The sequence below is a fragment of the Cannabis sativa genome, chromosome 4 (assembly GCF_029168945.1).
Source record: "Cannabis sativa cultivar Pink pepper isolate KNU-18-1 chromosome 4, ASM2916894v1, whole genome shotgun sequence".
NCBI lineage: Eukaryota > Viridiplantae > Streptophyta > Magnoliopsida > Rosales > Cannabaceae > Cannabis > Cannabis sativa.
The window spans coordinates 43,481,800-43,503,908 of record NC_083604.1 but is presented as its reverse complement, the minus strand read 5'-3'; the positions used below and the strand labels follow the sequence as shown (position 1 = coordinate 43,503,908).

Below are 22,109 nucleotides of genomic sequence, written 5' to 3'. Positions count from 1 at the left end.
TTTCTATACACATTCGATTGTTTATTTGAATCTTTGATTAGTCAACTTTAAAATTAATATATATATATAATAATTTTAATAGTGTAACTAATTCTATTATGTTTAAGATACTATTTCGTAACTTTATAAATTTTCATATTAACATATTAAATTTTTTTATTGAATAAATTTGTTATCAGTATACTGTATTGTAACTTTTAAATACAACATAACAAAAAAATTTATAGCAATTTATGATGTTACTTGATATGTTAAATTTTATTAACTCTAAGATTTTATTACTTTTTGTTACAAAATATAATAAAAAAAAGTTACTTTTAATATTGGTCGTTCGAAGACAGTAAAAAATTAATATTTAACTTTAAAATTATAATTTTACTTTTTAAATTTTTAAGTTAATTATAACTAAATATAATGATTTTATTGTTTAAGATACTTTAGTGTTTATGTTCAAAAAAAAAAGATACTTTAGTGTTATTTTTAATTTAAGTAATTTTTTTTTTGTGGTGGCAAAGAAATATATGCTTTCCACATGTCAAAATGATCACCTTGAAAAATGAATTGTAATAGTGTAATTTTTGAGTCTAAATAATAAATGGTGTGACTAAAATTTTTTTTTAAGCTTTCAAAAAAAAAGATAAAAAAAAGACTATAATACAATTTTAAAGCTTGAATAATTATTGTAGCTGAAAAAGATTTTTCAAATTATAAAAAAGAGAGATTGATAATAAATAGCAAAACTAATAAAATAATAAACTTTATTCAATAAGAAAATAAAATAATAAACTAATAAAAAAAGTTAAGAAATTTTTTAAAAAATAATAATAACAATACCAACACCAACAATCAACATATGTTAAAAGAGAGGAGAGAGACAACAATTAAGAAAAAAAACATATTGTTATTTGAATGTATAAAGTATACCGATTATGAATTTAAGATGAGTGGTATTCAGTATATGCTTAAATTTAATAAAATGTCATGTATCTGCAAATAAAATACAATTTATGTCTTTTCATGCCATTAATCCTTTTTTTAAAGGTCCTCATAATTATTTTTTTGTTTCAATGATGAGTACTTAAAGAAAATAAAAAATCCTCAAACAAAAGAAGATGAAAAAAAAATATGATATTCATCAAAGAAAATAACTTCGATACATTAATATAAATTAAATTTTAATAAAGTATATATATTATTTCGTATATATTATAATTTTTTTTTGCAAATTAAAAAAAGGGATAATATTAATATACAGTTTAAATAATATATAAATAAAATTTTAATAAACATACATTTAAAATATTTCTTATAAATCATAGTCCATTTTTTTGTACAAATAAAATAAAATAGTACAATATCAAAACCTTACAATATTCATAAAAGAAATATTTTCGTTCTAGTTTCAAAAAAAAAGGGTTAATTTCACAAATGCACAAAAATAACAAAAAAAAAACAACAAAAATACAGTTTTACGGAATTTTAAACATTTTTACGATTTTTTTTATTTTATTTACATAAAATACGGTTTTTTTATGTTAAAATTTTGTTCATTTGTTGTTAATTTTTTGTTATATGTATGTTATTTTTTGTTGTTATTTTCATGTTATTTTCATGTTACTTTTATGTTGTTTTCTTGTAGATTTTATGTTGTTTTCGTGTTAATTTTTAGAAAACCGTAAAAATGTAAAAAAAAATATTCTTTGAACGTAAAAATGTAAATATTTTACAAAAAAAATGGTGCATTATGTAATTATTCCAAAAAAAAATCCATGCAATCTCCAGTTTCAAAAAAAAAAAATCCATGCAATCTCTAAATACTCAATGTTAGTCCTATTGAAAAAAAAATGTGCATTTATTTTTTAAAAAGAATAAAATCATTTTTAATTTGATAATTATATCATCAAAATAATAAATAAAAAGTTCCCACAAATATATATTTATAACAATTAAGGCTTGAAAAATTAATTAAACTTATTTTAATTATATATATTTTTGAAATTCTACTTTATTGTAATATTTATTTATAGTTAATATAAATACAATATATTTTTTTACAATAATTAAGTCTTTACAAAATAAAAATTTAGGTCTGATTATATATATATATTTATTGCATGTATATAAATTATAATTTTTTTAATTGCAAAAAAAAAAAAATAAATCTTAGAGCAATTTTTTTAGAAAATAAATTAAATGGATTGTATATATATAATAATAATAATAAATTAAATGGATTGTATATTTAATTTTCTATTATAGTAGCCATTTATTTAATTTTTAGGCTATGAAATATTTTAAATAAATTTTATTAAAATTGCATTTGCATATACCATAGAAACTTTATTTATAAGAATATATCATAATTTTTTTGAATAATATATTAAATGTCGTAGAATATGTATTTTTTTTAATATACTCATTAATTAGGAAATAATTATTTATGAGGAGAGAGAAGAAGAGATGGAACTAACAGAGTGAATCTTGAACATTGAATCGGTTAAATAGGAAAAAAAAAAAAAAGACACGTGATAGCTATTTATTGAAGGGACAGGAATGTGACAGGTGACAGAAGATTTTTTTCCATCAATAGCTTTAGAATACACAATGTATGATTTCTTGATGAAAAAGATTTGTACTTTGTAACCAAAATAGTTAAAAAAAATTCACAGATCAAAATTTCAAATCTTATTTCAAAAATTAAAAAATAAAAATACAATACTTAATTATAAAAATTAAACATACAGCACTTAATGTTATTAAATTAAATTTAATTAAAAGAAACATACATTACACGTAATATCAACGGATATAGATTTATTTATCACTGTGAGAATTATTTTTTTTTATATAAATTAACACTTTGTTGAGATATTACTATAATTGGCAAGTTATGGGTCCACTGCGCAATAACGTCAAAATATGTAGTGGTCCACAAGAGGACCTTTTTTTCTAAAGAAAAACGTAGTCAATGTTGGAGACGGGTATAGGAAGACCTTCGAAAAATTATGTACTTATATTTCATTGCCTCTACCTATGAACTAGCCGTTTACAAATTGTATTACAATTACACTTAAAAATTCTAGAGGACACTATTACTCTAAACGAAAAAACCGCTACTGAAAAAGAAACTTTATGAGTTGCATTAAGAAAAGTAAATGATTAAAAGGTCATGAATACAATGAATATTCAAGATAAGTGTGCCATTTCTTGTCCACCAAAATATTGGACCATATTCTATAGCCTCCATTTTGGTCAAACACGTCAATAAGACACGGGACTTGGGTTGTATTTAAGCAGTAGTCATGTACTCAAAAGTATTTGTAGAAAAGAAAAATAAAAAACAAAAACAAAAGGTGATTAGAAGGTAAAGAATGGAGGATGTTATTATAGTGGGAGCAGGAATAGCGGGGTTAGGCGTAGCGGTGGCACTGAAGAGAGTAGGGGTTAAGGCATTGGTGTTGGAGAGAGCTGATGAGCTTAGAACCACAGGCGCAGCCTTGACCCTCTCTCAAAACGCTTGGCGTGCCCTTGATGCTCTCGGCATTTCTCAAAAGTTGACCTCTGTTTACGCCCCCTTAGAGAGGTAATTTACATATTTATAATATTCTACATATTATTATCATCTCTATTACTTAAAGAGCATTGCTAATTTGCAACACCAAGATGGAGTGTCACTTTATAATTAATTAATTATTTTTATAATATTTGTTAAAATAAATATTAAAGTATACTAATCACGATATTATACCTAAAGATTCATATGGCCCTCCTATAAATATTTCATATAAAACTGAACAATGAGTCTATTAAGCGTAATAATATGAGAAATGCTAAACGGCATGTCTAGTATTTTTATAAATTGTAATATTATTAGTATAATTTAATTTTGAGTTTTATTTATTTTAGTTTAATAAATATTATAAAGAATCTTTAATTACTTATAAGATAACATGTTATAGAGTGTTAAGTACTTTAATATTCCGTAACAATATTATAATAATATATGGTACGCTTATATATCCGACTGTTATTAATCAAATTTGTGTCACTTATTTGGCATTTTATAACAGGATATACGTAACCAATGTGAGTACTGGAGCAATTCAAATGATCCCTTTAATGACGAGCAATAGGTAAGCACCGTCCTATATTATACTACTCTGTTTAATAACGTGTACTAGATGTAAGGCAATGACGACTTACAACGAATTTTGTGTTAAATAGATAAAAAATTTTGTTGATTTACACTATGTTCTCAATCTCATGATATTGTTTTCTTTTTTCAATGAATGGAAGTAGACCTATAACACTACACAGGAAAGCCTTGCTCAAGGCTCTCGCAGAGGAACTCCCAACCGATTCTATTCGCTTCAATTGTAAGATCACTGCTATTGAAACCCAAGAACATGAAGGCTCATCTATCGTTGTTGTCCACTTAGAAGATGAAACTGTCATCAAAGCAAAGGTAGTTTCATTAAAGTTACAAAAACATAAAATCGTCATTTGTTGACCTCTCTCATAGTCATAGCTCTGCAAATATAGGTTCTGATAGGCTGTGATGGGGTGCACTCAATGGTGGCAAGGTGTTTGGGACTCGCTGAACCGACATATTCTGGTCGATCTGCGGTTCGTGGATTGGCTGTGTATCCTCAAGGCCATGGACTAAAGAAAGAAGTTCAACAGTTTGTTGGTGATGGAAAAAGAGCTGGTTTTGTTCCCATTAGTGATAAAGAGATTTATTGGTTTTTAACTTATAGTGTGTCTCCACAAGAAGGTTCAACTTTTTAACCAAGAAATTTGTCATTTAACATGATCTATGAAAACAAGAAACTTTTATATATGTATATATTAATTTGCTAATATAAATTGCAGGGACAAAGCTGAGAGGAGACCCTGAAGCAATACAGAGAGAAGTACTGGAGAATTATGCCAAGGATTTCCCTGAACCATATCTAGATGTGGTAAAGCATGTCGACCTTTCAACAATTTCATGGGCACCATTAGTTTTGAGGAAACCATGGAGTGTTGCATTTGGAAACTTAAGCAAACTAAACATTACGGTGGCTGGGGATGCCATGCACCCTACGACACCGGACCTAGCACAGGGCGGTTGCTTGGCACTTGAGGATGCTGTGGTGTTGGGCAGGCACGTTGGGGCATATGTCGCACGAAATGAAGGAGCTGTCCCAAGAGACATAGCTAAAGCACTATCTGATTATGTAGAGGAAAGAAGGTGGCGAGCCACTTGGGTTATCGCTGGCTCTTTCTTATCTGGGTGGATTCAAAATGGTGGTTCTATGTGGGGGTTGAAGTTCATTAGGGACGCCATTTTTTACACATTCATTTTCCCAAAGCTTGTTAATGTTGCAAATTATGATTGTGGAAAACTTGCCTAGTTTTCTATATGTAGGTTAGTAGTTTTTTAAGTTATAATACTATCAAGATAATCAAACTTGGGGAAAAGAAATTCTTTATTGATATTTATCATCTATGTTATCAATGTTGGGATTTTGTGTTAAATAAAACTTAAATTCAATTTAATATTATTGTTAATTAATAAAATTCAAAAATTATATTTTTATTTTATCAATTGTTTAGTTCATATATTTATTTACCTAAATAATTATATGTTTAATATAAAAAATTTATTTAAATTTAGAAGATATAGTTATTTATAATTATAGCAACATCATCACAGTAAAAATTAATTATGATTATATGATTCGAATATTTAAATTTCATGATTTATCAGTACACTAAATTTACACTGATTTGATAATCAATATCTAAGGTTTATTTACACTTTTAGTAAATGGTATATTTTTTTTCCAAGGAACTAACAAAATAAACTTGTCATTGGAGGTAAGGATTTACATCGGAACGAGACCATTATTGACAAATAGAACAGTGATCATAATCTTACCTCTATAATTATTTTAAGGTCATATCACCTAGTTTATCATAGATCAATTAGATCTGATGTAATGACCACTTAGTTTTATTTTGAGAATTAACAGATAATTAGGATTTATTTTCAAAAGTAGACTTTTAATTATTATTTTTATGATTATGGAGATATATTTGAATTCTAAGTGTATTAATTATGATATCTATGAATTTTATATTTTTCATATTTTTATGCCCAGTAACAATGGAACGCGACATTTAATCGGTAAAGTCACATAGACAAGGTCTTGTATCTTGGTCTTAGTAGGGGAATTATTGTTGATATTTAGAATATCGGGATTAGGGGGGTTATGGTGTTAGACTATTTTACCCCTAGTCCATTTTAGTAATTAGCATTTAAGTGAGGGTCAAATAGGTATTTTAGTTTTGGATTTAGGTGGCTTTCCCTTTTGATGGCAGCTGGCAATTATTTTGTTTAGTGGATTAAGTTAAAACTATTGATTTATCTAAGTTAATTAATTAAACAAAGGAAAAGATAAAAAACTAGAAAATCTGTTGTTGCTCTCTTTCTCTCTTGTTTCGGTTCAACCAAAACAAGGGGAAATTCAGAGTGTTTTTCAGTAATTCAAGTGAATTTTAGCTGAATTCAAGTGGTGTGATCCAAACATGAGTTTTCTTTAGTTTTGAGCATGCAATTGTTGAGTTGTTACTATTAGAATTACGGTTTGTTCTTGATTTTTTCTGTAGTATATTCAAGTTATTTTAAGCTTAATTTTTGTGGTTTTAGTGGTTGATGCTTGAGTTGAGCAAGTTTGAGCTTAGTTTGAATTGTGAATTGACTTAACAATGGTGAATTGTGTTACATTGTATTATATCTGGTTTTATCACTTGGAAATGGTTCACTATGATGATTATAGGTATTATGGAGCTTAGTTTGAAGTTTGGGTTAGTTTTGAGTCGTTTTGGAGACTCTTTATTTTTCTATAGTGAAAAACGGTCTACCATTTTTACTGGAGCAAACCCAAAAAAACGGCTCGCTATTTTTACAGAAACGACCTACTTTTTTTCAGGCAGTTTCCTCGTTTTATCATTTTCTCCATGTTTTCTTAATATTTAGTGTGTTGCCAAGCTATTTATCGATAAGGAAACTTTTAGTTTTGAGTCTAAGTCTCCAAAAAGTGATTTAGCGTATCACTTATCAGTTTTGTGTATGTTGTGACTTAGGGGACTGTAAACCGTCCAGTAGCAGTTCCACCCAGGTTGACCGATACACCTAAATTCGGAATCAAGGTAAGAATAGTATAATAGTATCATATGTAATTACATGTTTAGTGTGCATGTTTATGAATGCCTGTTAGTTAACATAGCAGTAACGGCGGCATTAGTGTACATAGAGCTACACAAAATACCGACGGATATATGTTTGGTATGTTAGAATTATTTTACCAGGATCTTAGATCTACTCACAAGTATGTTTATTAACATCCTAAATATGAACTTTCTAAAACGATGAAATAAACACGTATAAAGTTTAAGAAACCTTACATTGGGTGCAGCGGAATTAAATGACTCCTTCCGTTCAGATTTCTAACTCTTGTATCCTTTCTGTAGCAGAGTATTATCATGATCTGAACCTGGATCTCTTTCTCTGAATCCTTGATGCTGAAAGTCCTTTGCTGATGATCTTTCTTCACGATCTTCCTCACTATGATTGAGGTATTGCTTGCTGTGTGTGGGCACTACTCTAATCACTAAGGTAATTTCAAAATTCTAAGGAAGAAGAGAGAGAGAGAGAGTGGCGGCCAAGGTAGAGAGAGAAAGGCTCAGGTTTTCTGATTCAGAAGTGTAATTTTCTTGAAGCCTTCACTATCTATTTATAGCATTCCACTAGGGTTAGGTTTGAATTATTTGGCATTAAAATAATGAAAATATCAGTTTAAAATGCCTACAAAAGTGGCCGGCCATGGCTTGATGGATTTGGGCCTTGCTTTTTGCAATTTTGCAATTTTAACACTTGTGTATCTGATTTTCTCAAAAATGTCAATTTTCTAATTCAACCATTTAAATGTCAGTTCTAACTATTTAATAATTATAAATAATTATTAAATAATATTGCCATTTATCATATTTATTAATTGAACCATACAAAGTATCATAATTAACAAATATGCCCCTAATAACTCTTTCTTTACAATTTCGCCCTTACTTAGTGAAAATTTCACAAATAGACATAGTCTAATTTGAGAATTATAATTGATTAATCAAAACCAATTATATGAGTCTTACAAACAATATTATCTCAACTAGTGCGGGGACCATGGGTCTATATAACCGAGCTTCCAATAAGTAGATCAAGAATTTAGCACTAAAATTCACTAACTTATTAGTTCTTCGTTGAATCCACGCATAGAACTTAGAATTGCACTCTTAGTATATAGAATGCTCTATATGTTCCACCATATAGACGCATCATTAGTTATCCATTGTTATAATCCTAATGTGATCAATGATCCTCTATATGAATGATCTACACTGTAAATGGATTAAATTACCGTAACACCTTACTATGTATTTTATCCTTAAAACACTTGACCCCGTATAAATGATATTTCAGCTTATGTGAAATGAGTACTCCACCATTTATGTTCGTTTGGTCAAGCTCGAAGGAGATCATCCTTTGCTTACTATTCGCCAGATTGAAGCTATAGATTCCATGTTTATGCTAGCGCTCCCACTCAATTGCACTGCCGTGTTCCCAAAATGTACGTATCACCCTGACCTAAAAGTAGGCTTAACTAACAAATCAAAGAACACGAATAGCCTTTCAAGATTGAGCCTAATCATAACAGGATTAAGAACATTTGATCTAGGATCAACTTGGCGATATTGACTTGAATAGATTTTACGGTAAGTTTAATTAAATCTAAGTCAAAGTTCAATATCGGTCCCTTCCGATGCATACTCCATGTATCCAACCTGAGCTTTACTTTAACCAATGTTCTGGAAAGAACATAGCATTTCTCCAAATGCAAGTAAACTCTTGTTGTAGATTATCATATCAGTAAAACCCTGTGTCTGATAAATCTAGGAAACTTTATTCACATAGTCATGTTTACTTTCCAATGTGATGACAGCACAATAAACATGATCAAGTATGTGAAAATGGTTTAAGATAAATTTATAAATCAAATAGACAAGCAATTGATAAAGTGAACCAAAACATACACAAATGAATGAAAAATACTTTTGTTTCTTTATTGATGTTGAATAAAATAGATTACATTGAAATGGAGTTTTATTTAGGGCATAAAATCTAACAAACTCCCACTTGCACTAATATAAAACTAATTAGTACATATCAATTAATCCTAAATTCTGACGGTGCTTTTCAAAGGCTGTCTCGGCCAGGACTTTGGTAAATGGATCAGCTAGGTTGTCCTCTGTGTCAACTTTCTCAACTAGTACATCCCCTCTTGCCACGTATTCTCTGATAATGTGATACTTCCTTTCAATGTGTTTGCTTCTCTTGTGGCTTCGAGGTTCCTTACTATTTGCGATTGCTCCATTGTTATCACAAAGTAAGACCAGAGGCTTCTCCATTCCAGGAATGACACCTATACTGGTGAAGAACTTTCTTAGCCAGACAAGCTCTTTAGCAGCTTCGGCTGCTGCTATGTATTCAACTTCCATAGTTGAGTCTGATATCGCGGTTTGTTTAGCACTTCTCCAAACCACTGCTCCACCCCCAAGAGTAAACACCATCCCAGATGTAGATTTCCTGTCTTCAAGACTTGCCTGGAAATCTGAATCAGTGTAGCCTATGGGATTTAAAGCACCACCCTTGTAGACTAACACAAGATTCCTTGTACTCTTCAAGTATTTCGTAATATACTTAACCGCATTCCAATGTTCATGTCCCGGATTAGATCGATACTCGCTCACGATCCCAACCGCATAACCGTATGTCGTGTCTAGTGCATAACATTGCATACATTAGACTTCCAACTGCAGAGGCATAGGGAATTTTCGCCATGTCCTCTATCTCTTGAGGATCAGTCGGAGACTATTCCTTAGATAGACGAATACCATATCTAGAAGGCATGTTTGCCCCATTGGTGTTGTTCATGGAGAATCTCTCCAAGACTTTGTCTATGTAGGTTGTTTGAGAGAGAGCAAGAGATCTGTTCTTCCGGTTTCTAATAATCTGAATACCAAGAACATAGGCTGCTTCACCCAAATCTTTCATATCGAATTGAGTGTTGAGCCATTCCTTGATGTGAGTCATTTTCTTGACATTGTTTCCAATAATCAAAATGTCATCAACATAAATGACCAAGAATACTACTATTTGGTCTTCCTTGAGTTGGTAAACACAAGGTTCATCTTCATTCTGAAGAAAGCCGTAGGTCTTGATGATTTCATCAAACCTTTTGTTCCATGAGCGAGAAGCTTGCTTAAGTCCATAAATAGACCTGTTTAATTTGCAAACTTTCTTTTCCTGCCCAGGAAGAACATAACTTTCTGGTTGCTCCATATAGATGGTTTCTTCAAGTACCCCATTAAGGAAGGCAGTCTTGACATCCATTTGCCAGATTTCATAATCGAAAGCAGCAGCTATGGAGAGAAGAATTCGGATGGATTTGAGCATGGCAACAGGACTAAAAGTTTCCTCATAGTCCACGCCTTCTCTTTGGGTATAACCCTTAGCTACAAGTCTAGCTTTAAAAGTTTCGACTTCGCCTCCAGCTCCTCTTCTCTTATTGTAAACCCACTTGCATCCTATCGGATGATAGTCGTCAAGTGCGTCTACATATTCTCAGACTTTGTTCTTTTTCATGGAATCCATTTCTGAATCCATGCCGGCCGACCATCGTTTCCGTTGCGGACTAGCCATTGCCTGTTTATAGGTTAATGGATCGTCATCAATACCGTCACCTACGACCATATTGATTTCACCATCCAAGCCATAACGAGCAGGTTTTGTTGAAACCCTCCCACTACGACGAGGTGCGGTGATCTTCTGAACAGAAACTTTAGTAGTAGATTTCTCAGTTTGTTCAACTGAGGGAGTGGGATTGTCTTCTTCACGAGTGGAAGAGGACGGAACATTGGAAGGACTTATATCTGATAGCAATTCCTCTAGAACAACTTTACTTTTCGGTTTATAGTCTTTAATATAGTTCTCTTCAAGGAAAGTAGCATTTTTAGAAACAAACACTTTGTTATCCTTGTGACTATAAAATAGTCCACCCCTAGTCTCTTTAGAATTTCCGACAAACATGCATACTTCGGTACGTGATTCAAGTTTGCCTTCTTTCTTTCTTAAGACATGAGCAGGGCACCCCCAAATTCTGTAATGGCGTAAACTAGGTGTTCGACCATTCCAAAGTTCGACGGGTGTCTTAGGGACTGCTTTAGATGGAACAACATTTAAAATGCCATTTGCCATCTGTATAGCATATCCCCAGAAGGACGTAGACAGAGTTGAATAACTCAGCATAGACCTAACCATTTCAAAAGAGTGCGATTTCTTCTTTCTGCAACTCAATTTTGTTGTGGAGTGCTTGGGGCAGTGTATTGGGATTCAATTCCAAGTTCAATTAAATGATCTTTGAACTGCATATCCATATATTCTCCACCCCTATCAGTTCGCAAGATCTTTAATGATTTACCTAATTGGTTTTGGGCCAAAGCATGAAACTCCTGAAACTTTTCAAACGTTTCAGATTTCTTTTGCATTAGGTAAAGAAAACTATATCTAGAGAAATCGTTAATGAAAGTGACAAAATACTCATAACAACCTCGGGCTTTGACATTCAAAGGTCCGCAGACATCGGAATGCACTAACCCTAGAGAGATTTTGGCACGCTCTCCCTTTGCAGAGAAAGAACGTTTAGTCATTTTTCCTTCTAGGCAGGACTCGCATACTGGCAGTTCACCTAAGACGACATTTTTCAATGGACCGCCTTTGGCTAGTCTATTGAGTCTATCAAAGCCTATATGACCTAAACGTAAATGCCATAGATATGTTTGATCATCATTATCAATCTCTTTTCTTTTGAGGTTTCTAAGTCTAGCTACACTGAAAAGTTCACTATTTAGTGAGATTTGAGTACTCGGTCTTAAAACATAAAGCCCTTGTTCCATTATAGCAACACATATTTGAAATCCATTACGAGAAATTGTACAATTTGTACTCGAAAAATTCAATATATAAGATTTTGTTTGCAAACATGAGACACTAATTAAGTTTCTACTAAAGTTTGGAATAAATAAAACATTTTCTAAAATTAAAAATCTTTGTTGAAACTTGATGCGGGCTTTTCCTCTAGCTTTGACCGACACTAATTCGCCATTGCCAACTTTAAGCTTTAACTCTCTTGGAAGCAGATTTTTCCAAGTTTCAAGCAACTGCAGTGAAGAACATACATGGTTAGCAGACCCAGAATCAACAATCCAGATGGATTTGTCGTTCTCTAAAACACATGATTCAAAGACAAAAGCATTACCTTCGTTTGAATTGTTTAGAAGCCTGGGACATCGTTCTTCATGATGTCCCTTTTCATTACAATTCGAACATAGAAGATCATGTCTGATAATTGTACTTGAAGAAGCAGCTTTGCTAGATCCTTCATACCTAGTCCTTTTCCTTCGATTATGGATTGCAAACCCAGGGGGACCCATTGCAATCAAGTTCCGTTCATGGGCTCGTAATTCTGCTTCGAGCTTGTCCATGTCGGAGGAGTTAGAATTGTTGATCATGTAAGAGATAACAAATTCATTATACTCCGGAGGAAGACTATTAAGGATGAGTTGAACCCATTGTTCTCTTGATAAATCAATTCCTACTAGATCTGTCTTTTGGAACTTCAGATTCATCATCAACAGGTGCGAGTTGATGCAACTACCAGGATGCATTTTCACACTATAGAGTTCTTTTGCTAAGATATTAACTAGGAGAGGATCGGGGTGAGGGTTATTCATAATGACACTACAACACATCAATAAAACAGAAGTAAGGTTTTGGCTCATAAATTCATACACAGTTCCAATAATTACAAGTAATGACATATGTTATAGAAATACTAAATCTAACATAGTTTATTTTCCAAGGTTTTCAATAAACTGATATCAGTGTCCCGTTTAGGCGAGAGTCAAAGCTACCATCCATTGAATAGAGTTGTCAGCTCATCTAAAATGTTAAACATTCTAGCAACCTTTTATTCGATCAAGATTGGAATCCAAATAATTGTCCCGTTTAGGCGAGAGTCAAGGCTATTCTATCTCATGAGCTTCTACCATTGTTTCGCAATTTGCAAGTCAAATATGGTCGCCACCATTAGGGTGATCTATACCATATAAAACACTTACAAACCACTTATCATGCGAGATTAAACGGTGCGAAATTGCTAATGAACGTTCCTCCATTAGGGAGGATTACTCACTAAAACAAACGCGGTGTAAAACCCACAATGGAGATCGAATGTCTCTTGATTAAAAGCTCATTATTTGAAAATATTATATGTATTTTGTATAATCATTTTAATTCGATATTATAATAATGAAAAATTACAAACTAAAGTTGGTTTAAATAAAAAAAACAATCAACTTTAATTAATTTTCAATTATTATTTAATTTGAAAAATAAATTCAAATAAATATCGAACAAATTCCATAATATAATAATGAAAAATTACAAATAAAAGTTGGTTTAAATAAAAAATCAACTTTAATTAATTTTCAATTATTAATTAAATTCGAAAAATAAATTCGAATAATAAATGGAACAAATTTAAAAAAAAATCTTGTTTAAGTTGTTTTAGAAGAATCTAAAAAATCAACTTAAATATCTTTCAAATCAGATTTAATTAAATTAAAATTAAGGTGTAACCACTTAATTTGAAGATATTTTATTTTAAGTTAATATTCGAAAAGATATTAACCTAAAAAATATCTAAAATATTCCATTTTAAGTTAATATTCGAAAAGATATTAACTTAAAAAATATCTAAAGAATCTTAATAACCAATGCCTAAAATTCCTCAACTTAATTTTAAAATTTTAAATCCAAAAGATATTCAGATTTAAGTTGGTTAGTTGTAGATAACTAAATATCAACTTAAATAGGAATATTTAATAAAAATTTAAATTAAGCTTCAGAAAGAATCTAGATGGTTATAATTCTATATTTAATTAAATACAAGAAAATACATATAGTTTAGCTTAGAATATAAAATTCTTTAAACTATGGTTTTCTTAAATTAATTTCAAAATAAATGAAATTAATTATGTTACTAATCAATTTTATTAGGTTAAACTAGTGTAATTAACCTAGTACAATTATTCAAATCAGGCAAATGGGCCTTCACAATTGGGGTGGTTCATGTGAGGGGGTGCTGGGTTCAGTATGTCGTACCCACTACTATGGCTCCCAACTCTCACACAAGACCCAAAACAGAGGAATTTAACCTTAAAATGGACAACTGTTATTAATTGAATAAACCCAAAAACTAAATGGGCCTAAATAAAATCTATCAAGAACTATGATATTTTATTTAGCAACATTAACCTATATGCATCTATAATGAAATTAAACACATAGGGTCACACAGGCACACTTTGGATGGGTCCTATCATGTTGCTAGGTCATACACAGATGAAAGAAGATTGTAAATATACCTGTTACAAATTATTAACTTGACCAAGGGAGCCATCAGATCATTAGATCTGGCAAAAAGTAACCATGGCTATTTGCAATCAAGTAATAATAGGTTTTGAAAACTTACACACAAGCTAAAACACATACTCCTGCAACAAGGTTAGCTGGATAGTTGGATGTAGGATTTATTTAATTTTAATTTAAATAATTAATTTCGAAATAATTAATTAAATAAAAAAAATATTTTCGAATTTTTTTAAAAAAAAAAAATTTTGAAAAATTCGAAATTTAAAAAAAAAATTAAATTTAAAATTAAACCTACAATTTTGAAAAATTAGGTTTCAACCAACCTAAATGTCATTTCAAAATTTGCTAACTACTTTTAAAATTTAAATGTTATTTTATAAATAAAAATTAAATAAAAAATTAAAAAAGATAAATGAATATCTTTTTCAGATTTTAAATGTAATTTAAATAAATAAAATAACAAAATTTAAAAGTTAGCAAAATATCTTACTTCATTTAAAAATTACATGATTATAGTTATCTTATTTTAAATTTAAATAAGGTCAAATTATTTAAAAAAAGATTTAATTTTAAAAAAATTAAAATCTAACCTTAAATTTTAAAAAAAAGATAAGATATAATCGAATTTTAAAAATAAGATAGATTATTAAGCAAATAAGATAGATACTAACTATTTTTAAATTCAAATTACACTAATATCTTGAATTAAATTTAAAAAATATTAAATTAATTCATAATGATAATTAGAATTGAATTAGGAATAGTAATAGTATAAATACAGAACTACACAAAAAATCAGAAGTTAAATCCATGAAAAAGCATGAAAAAAACGAAGAAAAACGAAAAAATTGCAAGTTGTACGGATGGGATGCAGTGCATACCCGTCCGCGCGCGTATGCTGGTTGCTGGGCCGAGTTTGCTCGGCAGAATCATGTCGTGCATGATTTCCGCGCGCGCATGTGGGTTTCAGCACAACTCTAATTTTTTCGAATCTTCAAAAAATCATAACTAATTCAAATTAAATCGAAATTGAGTTCAGTAAAAAAGTAACTTGCTTAATTTTTTTCATACTATCCAATAAAAATAATTCCAGAAACAGATATTCAATTATTTTTCACGAAAATTCACAAACACCAATCAATCATCAAATAACACTCAATACAACATGATACCATCCAAAAACAAAACAAACAACCGTTTTAAAGTCCAAATTTCTTGCAAGTAAATCAATTACCATGGCTCTGAGGCCAGTTATTGGAATTATTTTATCAGGATCTTAGATCTACTCACAAGTATGTTTATTAACATCCTAAATATGAACTTTCTAAAACGATGAAATAAACACGTATAAAGTTTAAGAAACCTTACATTGGGTGCAGCGGAATTAAATGACTCCTTCTGTTCAGATCTCTAACCCTTGTATCCTTTCTGTAGCAGAGTATTATCAAGATCTGAACCTAGATCTCTGTTGTGATAAATCCAACACGCAAGTATACGTATCGTTTTAACAAGTAATACTCAGGTAAGTGAGATCGTTCCCACGAGGACTGTAGCTAAGTACCAATCAATTGAATTCTTGTTTCTATTTGGCAGAATCTATAATAAGGTTGAATAATTAAATAACTAAAAATTAAAAAGCAGGATAATAATAATAAAAAGTGTAATTAATTATGGATGAATATTTAGGGAAAAGAATCCTGTTGATTTAATTACCCAATTGTTAATGCTAATTACTATTCTCTTTCTCAATGTGAATGACAGATTATAAAAATTAACCTAACTCTTTTCAGATCTTTTAGGTCCTAAATCACATGTTATCTAATCATCTCTGGGATAGATTAACATATAATCAGCATTAAGCAATAATCTAAATGTCACAAAGGCTATGCAAATACTTTCGTTTCACATCAAAACCTAGTTTATCCAATTTTAGCATTCCCAATTCTCACTTTTCAGATTTTGAATTAGGATCATAGAACATGAAGAAGGTGATCAATCTTAAACATGTAATTAAACACAAATATGGATAAATTCACAATCAAGAAAGGAGAAATAGCAATTATCATTAACCAAAAGTAATTTCAATCAACATTCATCATCTCCCTAAATAAGAGTTTAGTTCATAAAATCCATAATAACATCCATACTCAAAACTAAAACAGAAATTAACATAGAAACTAAGAGTTTAAGAAAGAACTAGTTGGTGATTGCATTCCGGATCGCCACAATTGCTTCCTTTGCCTCCTTCTTCATCTCTAGGGTTTTATTTCTGCCCCCTTTCCTTCTAAAACATGAGCCCCTTAAATAGAAATTAGGGTTGCTACCTCTTTGAAAAAGTCAAAAACTGCCCAAAAATCTCGTTTTTCGCCTCTAGTCGCGACTACATAAAGTCTAGTCGCGACCATAGGCAAAATACGAAAAAAAAAACTCGCTGTTTGGCTCCTAGTCGCGACCATGGTCGCGACCATGAAAAAGGGTCGCGACCATGGAAAGTGGTGGTCGCGACTACTGGAACAAAAATTTGACAGCTTCAGCATCTTTCAGTAAAATATGCATAACTTTCACATACAAACTCCAAATGAATTGATTCAAGATGCGTTGGAAAGAAGAAAAAGAAATCTAAAACTTTTATGTTTTGACGTTTTCCAAAATGTGATTAGAACATAGTCAAATTTAAGCTTGAAGTTTTAGCTTTATTTTCTTGCAGAATTTTCTCTATTCTATAGCTTGTTATTTTCCGAAATTTGATCAATTGATAAATTTCAAGTGTGAAACCTGAAATCAAAGAAAACAAGCGTAATTCTATTCCAAAAAGAATAACAAAGAAGGAAAACAACTAAAAAAAGTGACCCAAAATGTAGGCTAAAAATAGCCTAACAATCTCTTTCTCTGAATCCTTGATGCTGAAAGTCCTTTGCTGATGATCTTTCTTCACGATCTTCCTCACTATGATTGAGGTATTGCTTGCTGTGTGTGGGCACTACTCTAATCACTAAGGTAATTTCGAAATTCTAAGGAAGAAGAGAGAGAGAGAGAGTGGCGGCCAAGGTAGAGAGAGAAAGGCTCAGGTTTTCTGATTCAGAAGTGTAATTTTCCTGAAGCCTTTACTATCTATTTATAGCATTCCACTAGGGTTAGGTTTGAATTATTTGGCATTAAAATAATGAAAATATCAGTTTAAAATGCCTACAAAAGTGGCCGGCCATGGCTTGATGGATTTGGGCCTTGCTTTTTGCAATTTTGCAATTTTAACACTTTTGTATCTGATTTTCTCAAAAATGCCAATTTTCTAATTCAACCATTTAAATGCAAATTCTAACTATTTAATAACTATAAATAATTATTAAATAATATTTTCATTTATCATATTTATTAATTGAACCATACAAAGTATCATAATTAACAAATATGTCCCTAATAACTCTTTCTTTACAATTTCGCCCTTACTTAGTGAAAATTTCACAAATAGACATAGTCTAATTTGAGAATTATAATTGATTAATCAAAACCAATTACATGAGTCTTACAAACAATATTATCTCAACTAGTGCGGGGACCATGGGTCTATATAACCGAGCTTCCAATAAGTAGATCAAGAATTTAGCACTAAAATTCACTAACTTATTAATTCTTCGTTGAATCCACGCATAGAACTTAGAATTGCACTCTCAGTATATAGAATGCTCTATATGTTCCACCATATAGACGCATCATTAGTTATCCATTGTTATAATCCTAATGTGATCAATGATCTATTATATGAATGATCTATACTGTAAAGAGATTAGATTACCGTAACACCCTACTATATATTTTATCCTTAAAACACTTGACCCCGTATAAATGATATTTCAGCTTATGTGAAATGAGTACTCCACCATTTATGTTCGTTTGGTCAAGCTCGAAGGAGATCATCCTTTGCTTACTATTCGCCAGATAGAAGCTATAGATTCCATGTTTATGCTAGCGCTCCCACTCAATTGCACTACCGTGTTCCCAAAATGTACGTATCACCCTGACCTAAAAGTAGGCTTAACTAACAAATCAAAGAACACGAATAGCATTTCAAGATTGAGCCTAATCATAACAGGTTTAAGAACATTTGATCTAGGATCAACTTGGCGATATTGACTTGAATAGATTTTACGGTAAGTTTAATTAAATCTAAGTCAAAGTTCAATATCGGTCCCTTTTGATGCATACTCCATGCATCCAACCTGAGCTTTACTTTAGCCAATGTTCTGGAAAGAACATAGCATTTCTCCAAATGCAAGTAAACTCTTGTTGTAGATTATCATATCAGTAAAACCCTGTGTCTGATAAATCTAGGAAACTTTATTCACATAGTCATGTTTACTTTCCAATGTGATGACAGCACAATAAACATGATCAAGTATGTGAAAAGGGTTTAAGATGAATTTATAAATCAAATAGACAAGCAATTGATAAAGTGAACCAAAATATACACAAATGAAAGAAAAATACTTCTGTTTCTTTATTGATGTTGAATAAAATAGATTACATTTAAATAGAGTTTTATTTAGGGCATAAAATCTAACATGGTATAAGTACTGATTGATGTTATCACATCGGTACGACTACGATACCAAGTAAAGTTTTGGAATCTTTAATCAATGGTTGCTAGAACGGTTCACTGATGCCCATTCTTCGGTATAAGTAATCTTGGTTCAGATTACTAATGTAGTGAGACATCTAAGTGAGGGTGTTGTATATTATAGAGATTATATATGACAAGGACTGATATGAATGAAGTTGTCTTTATTAACATGTTGTTTAATATAAAGACCTAATTCATATTATAATGATGATCAATAGTAGATTGGCCTAAATCCTGAGTTATCATGGACTCTTTTTCATGTTATTAATTTTTTTTTGATTCAGCCGTTAAAGTTTCTCAGAGAAGATAATTCTTACAACTTCTATTTTGGGAATCTAATAATATGGATGGCTAGGAACATGATGTACAATTATGGAATCCTGACTTTTCTAAGGGATCAAATGTTGGTTCCCTTTAAGTGTTAATTCTAGAACTGGAATGTTGTGTACAAATTCAGATGTGATCTTGAATTATACTTCCACTAGTGAATAAATGGAACTAAAGGATAAAGAAGTCATTAGAAGGGTAAAACATTATTTTGATCAAAACTAATTACAAACCAACACATGGAGGGCTAATCAATGTAATTAATTATATCAATGGACACTGCAGTTAAACTCAATAAATATAATTCTATAATTACTAAGAGTGCAATTCCATATTTATAGTGGATTAATCATGGAATTAATAAATAAGGGATTATTTGGTTGATGAGACTCAATAAATAAAGGATTGTATTGACTCTATTTGCTCTGCTTATGCAGATTTACATACTTTGTTTTTCCCTTACCCTACTCCGTACTCAAAGGAGGGTTGGAATCCACCCCCACAGGATCGGATCAAGCTGAATTGTGATGTTCGAGTGGGGCTTGATAGTATGTGTTTGGAACTTGTGGCCAGGAACCATCTTGGTAAGGTGGTTTGGGTTCAGACGGATCGCCTTAATTTTTCTGATGCTCTGTGTGGAGAGGTTGCGGCTTGTTGTTTGGTGCTTTCAGTTGCAAAGGATCTCGGGTCCAAGTTTATTATTGTGGAGAGTGACTCTAGAGTAGTTATCAATGCTCTGAACGGGATTGATTCTCACAAGGCAATTGAAAACTATGTCTTATTTTGTAATAGTGCTTCTCGCTCGTTTATTAGTTGTAAATTTTCTAATATTGGTAGATCTTGTAACTTTGTAGCCCATAATGTGGCAAAGTGGGCATTTGCTCACCAGAGGTTTGGTTTTATTCCGCTTTCAGCCATTTTTTCAAACCTATTTTGTAATGACCTAGAGGTCTAATTTTCCCTTATATATTAAGTACGCTTTTTTTCAAAAAAAAAAAAAAAAAGACTCAATAAATAATCTAGTTTATTGGAGCTTAGAATTATAGGTCTATCATGGTTCCCAAATCGCCACCTTGAAACACTGTCAAGAGTAGGGATGAAGAGTTGTATAAAGATGTTCGAAAAAATCTATTTTAAATTGGAAACATAGTAATTATTTATTTTTGTAATAAATAAATAATTTTTTCAAATTAATTAAACAGGAAAAAAGACAAAAATTGTTAACGAAAAAATTCATCGATACAAGATTTGTCAAGACAAAAGACATCAATCTAGTCCTAAAGATACAGGTACGTCTAAGCATTGTCCCCATCCTTATGGGATTTATCTTTTTGGGCTAATTAATTATTTAATTATTTCAATTAGGTAAATATCTAATTTGAAAAGTGGTTATAGATATTTCAAGGTTGTTGAGACATTGTCTCAAAGTGGTTGAGAGATTCTATCATAAATATTAGTAATTGAATTCGATTATATATATATTTATTTATTTAAACAATTAAATAATGATTGAATTAAAGAGATTTAACTACTATAAATAGAAGCTTAATTTGAGAAATCAGAACACTTCTTTCACACAGAAAAATTCGAATCTGTAGAGAGAAAAGGAAATTGGTTTTTCTCTCTATTGTTCTTGCTCATGTGTTGAGAACTCAACAAGAACAAGATTATACACTTTATCCTAATAGCCCACACTATTCCTTGTGTGTGGTGGATGGATTTGGAAGACACTGGTGTGAGTCCAAATTGCATATTCCTCATCAACTGGATTAAGGGATACAACTTACGAAAAGTTTTGAGGATACCCTGATAGGCTTCAAGAGGTATACTCTAAGCTTATTGTTTTTATTGTTTTGATTTAATGTACACACATATGGAGATCCTGAGGGCTATGGTACAATGATAACCATCTAATACAAAACTCTTCCAAGCGTACCTGATTTAAAACCATAAAATCAAAACTTATCATAGTTTCCCTTGCCTAATACCACATTGGGGAGAAAATGAACCTTGTACAACACCATTCAAGAGAAATGAATAAGATATTATCTTAAACATCGAAGGATCAGATGTACTAAACTGCTACCGAACCTCATCTTCAACATAACTTGTTTTGCAAAATGCCATTCAACTCGATCAAAAGCCTTGCTCGTATCTAATTTTATTGCAGCATATCCTATTTAAATCCTCTCTTTCTATTTTTGAGCAAGTGCGGGACTTCAAAGGCAACAAGAACATTATCCATAATAAGCCTCTACAAAAGAAAAGCACTTTGGAGTTCTGATATTACCGTAAAGAGGAAAGGTTGAAGACAAAGAACAATGGTCTTGGAGACAAGTTTGTAGAGGAAATTACACAGACTTATGGGTTGGAACTGAGTTATCTTAGTTGGCTTCTTTACTTTCAGAATGAGACTAATCAGAGTCTTATTGAAAAAAGAGGGATCACAACCATTATGAGGACATCCAAGATAGCAAAAGTGACAAGAGAACCGACAATATTCTAGTAATTAGTATAAAATATCAGTAATATTCCATCCAAACCAGTGCTACAATCATCAAACATAGATTT

At 31.0% G+C, this 22,109-nt stretch overlaps 1 protein-coding gene across 1 annotated transcript; it reads left to right on the top strand.

Annotated features, from left to right (window-relative positions):
- The first annotated feature begins 3,296 nt into the window (after nucleotides 1–3,296).
- On the top strand, nucleotides 3,297–5,541 carry LOC115712157 (monooxygenase 2). The gene is made up of 5 exons (XM_030640401.2): nucleotides 3,297–3,583; nucleotides 4,071–4,133; nucleotides 4,300–4,465; nucleotides 4,543–4,774; nucleotides 4,873–5,541. Exons 1-5 carry the CDS (start codon nucleotides 3,372–3,374, stop codon nucleotides 5,394–5,396), a joined length of 1,197 nt encoding a protein of 398 aa, XP_030496261.2. The 5' UTR covers nucleotides 3,297–3,371; the 3' UTR covers nucleotides 5,397–5,541.
- The last annotated feature ends 16,568 nt before the right edge of the window (nucleotides 5,542–22,109 follow it).

What these genes read in the sequence shown, in the direction of transcription:
- LOC115712157 (XM_030640401.2), top strand. Translation starts at nt 3,372, where the DNA reads ATGGAGGATGTTATTATAGTGGGAGCAGGAATAGCGGGGTTAGGCGTA. An exon ending in AAACTGTCATCAAAGCAAAG is followed by an intron (nt 4,466 to 4,542) that starts GTAGTTTCATTA and finishes CTGCAAATATAG; the next exon opens with GTTCTGATAGGCTGTGATGG. An exon ending in TAGTGTGTCTCCACAAGAAG is followed by an intron (nt 4,775 to 4,872) that starts GTTCAACTTTTT and finishes TATAAATTGCAG; the next exon opens with GGACAAAGCTGAGAGGAGAC.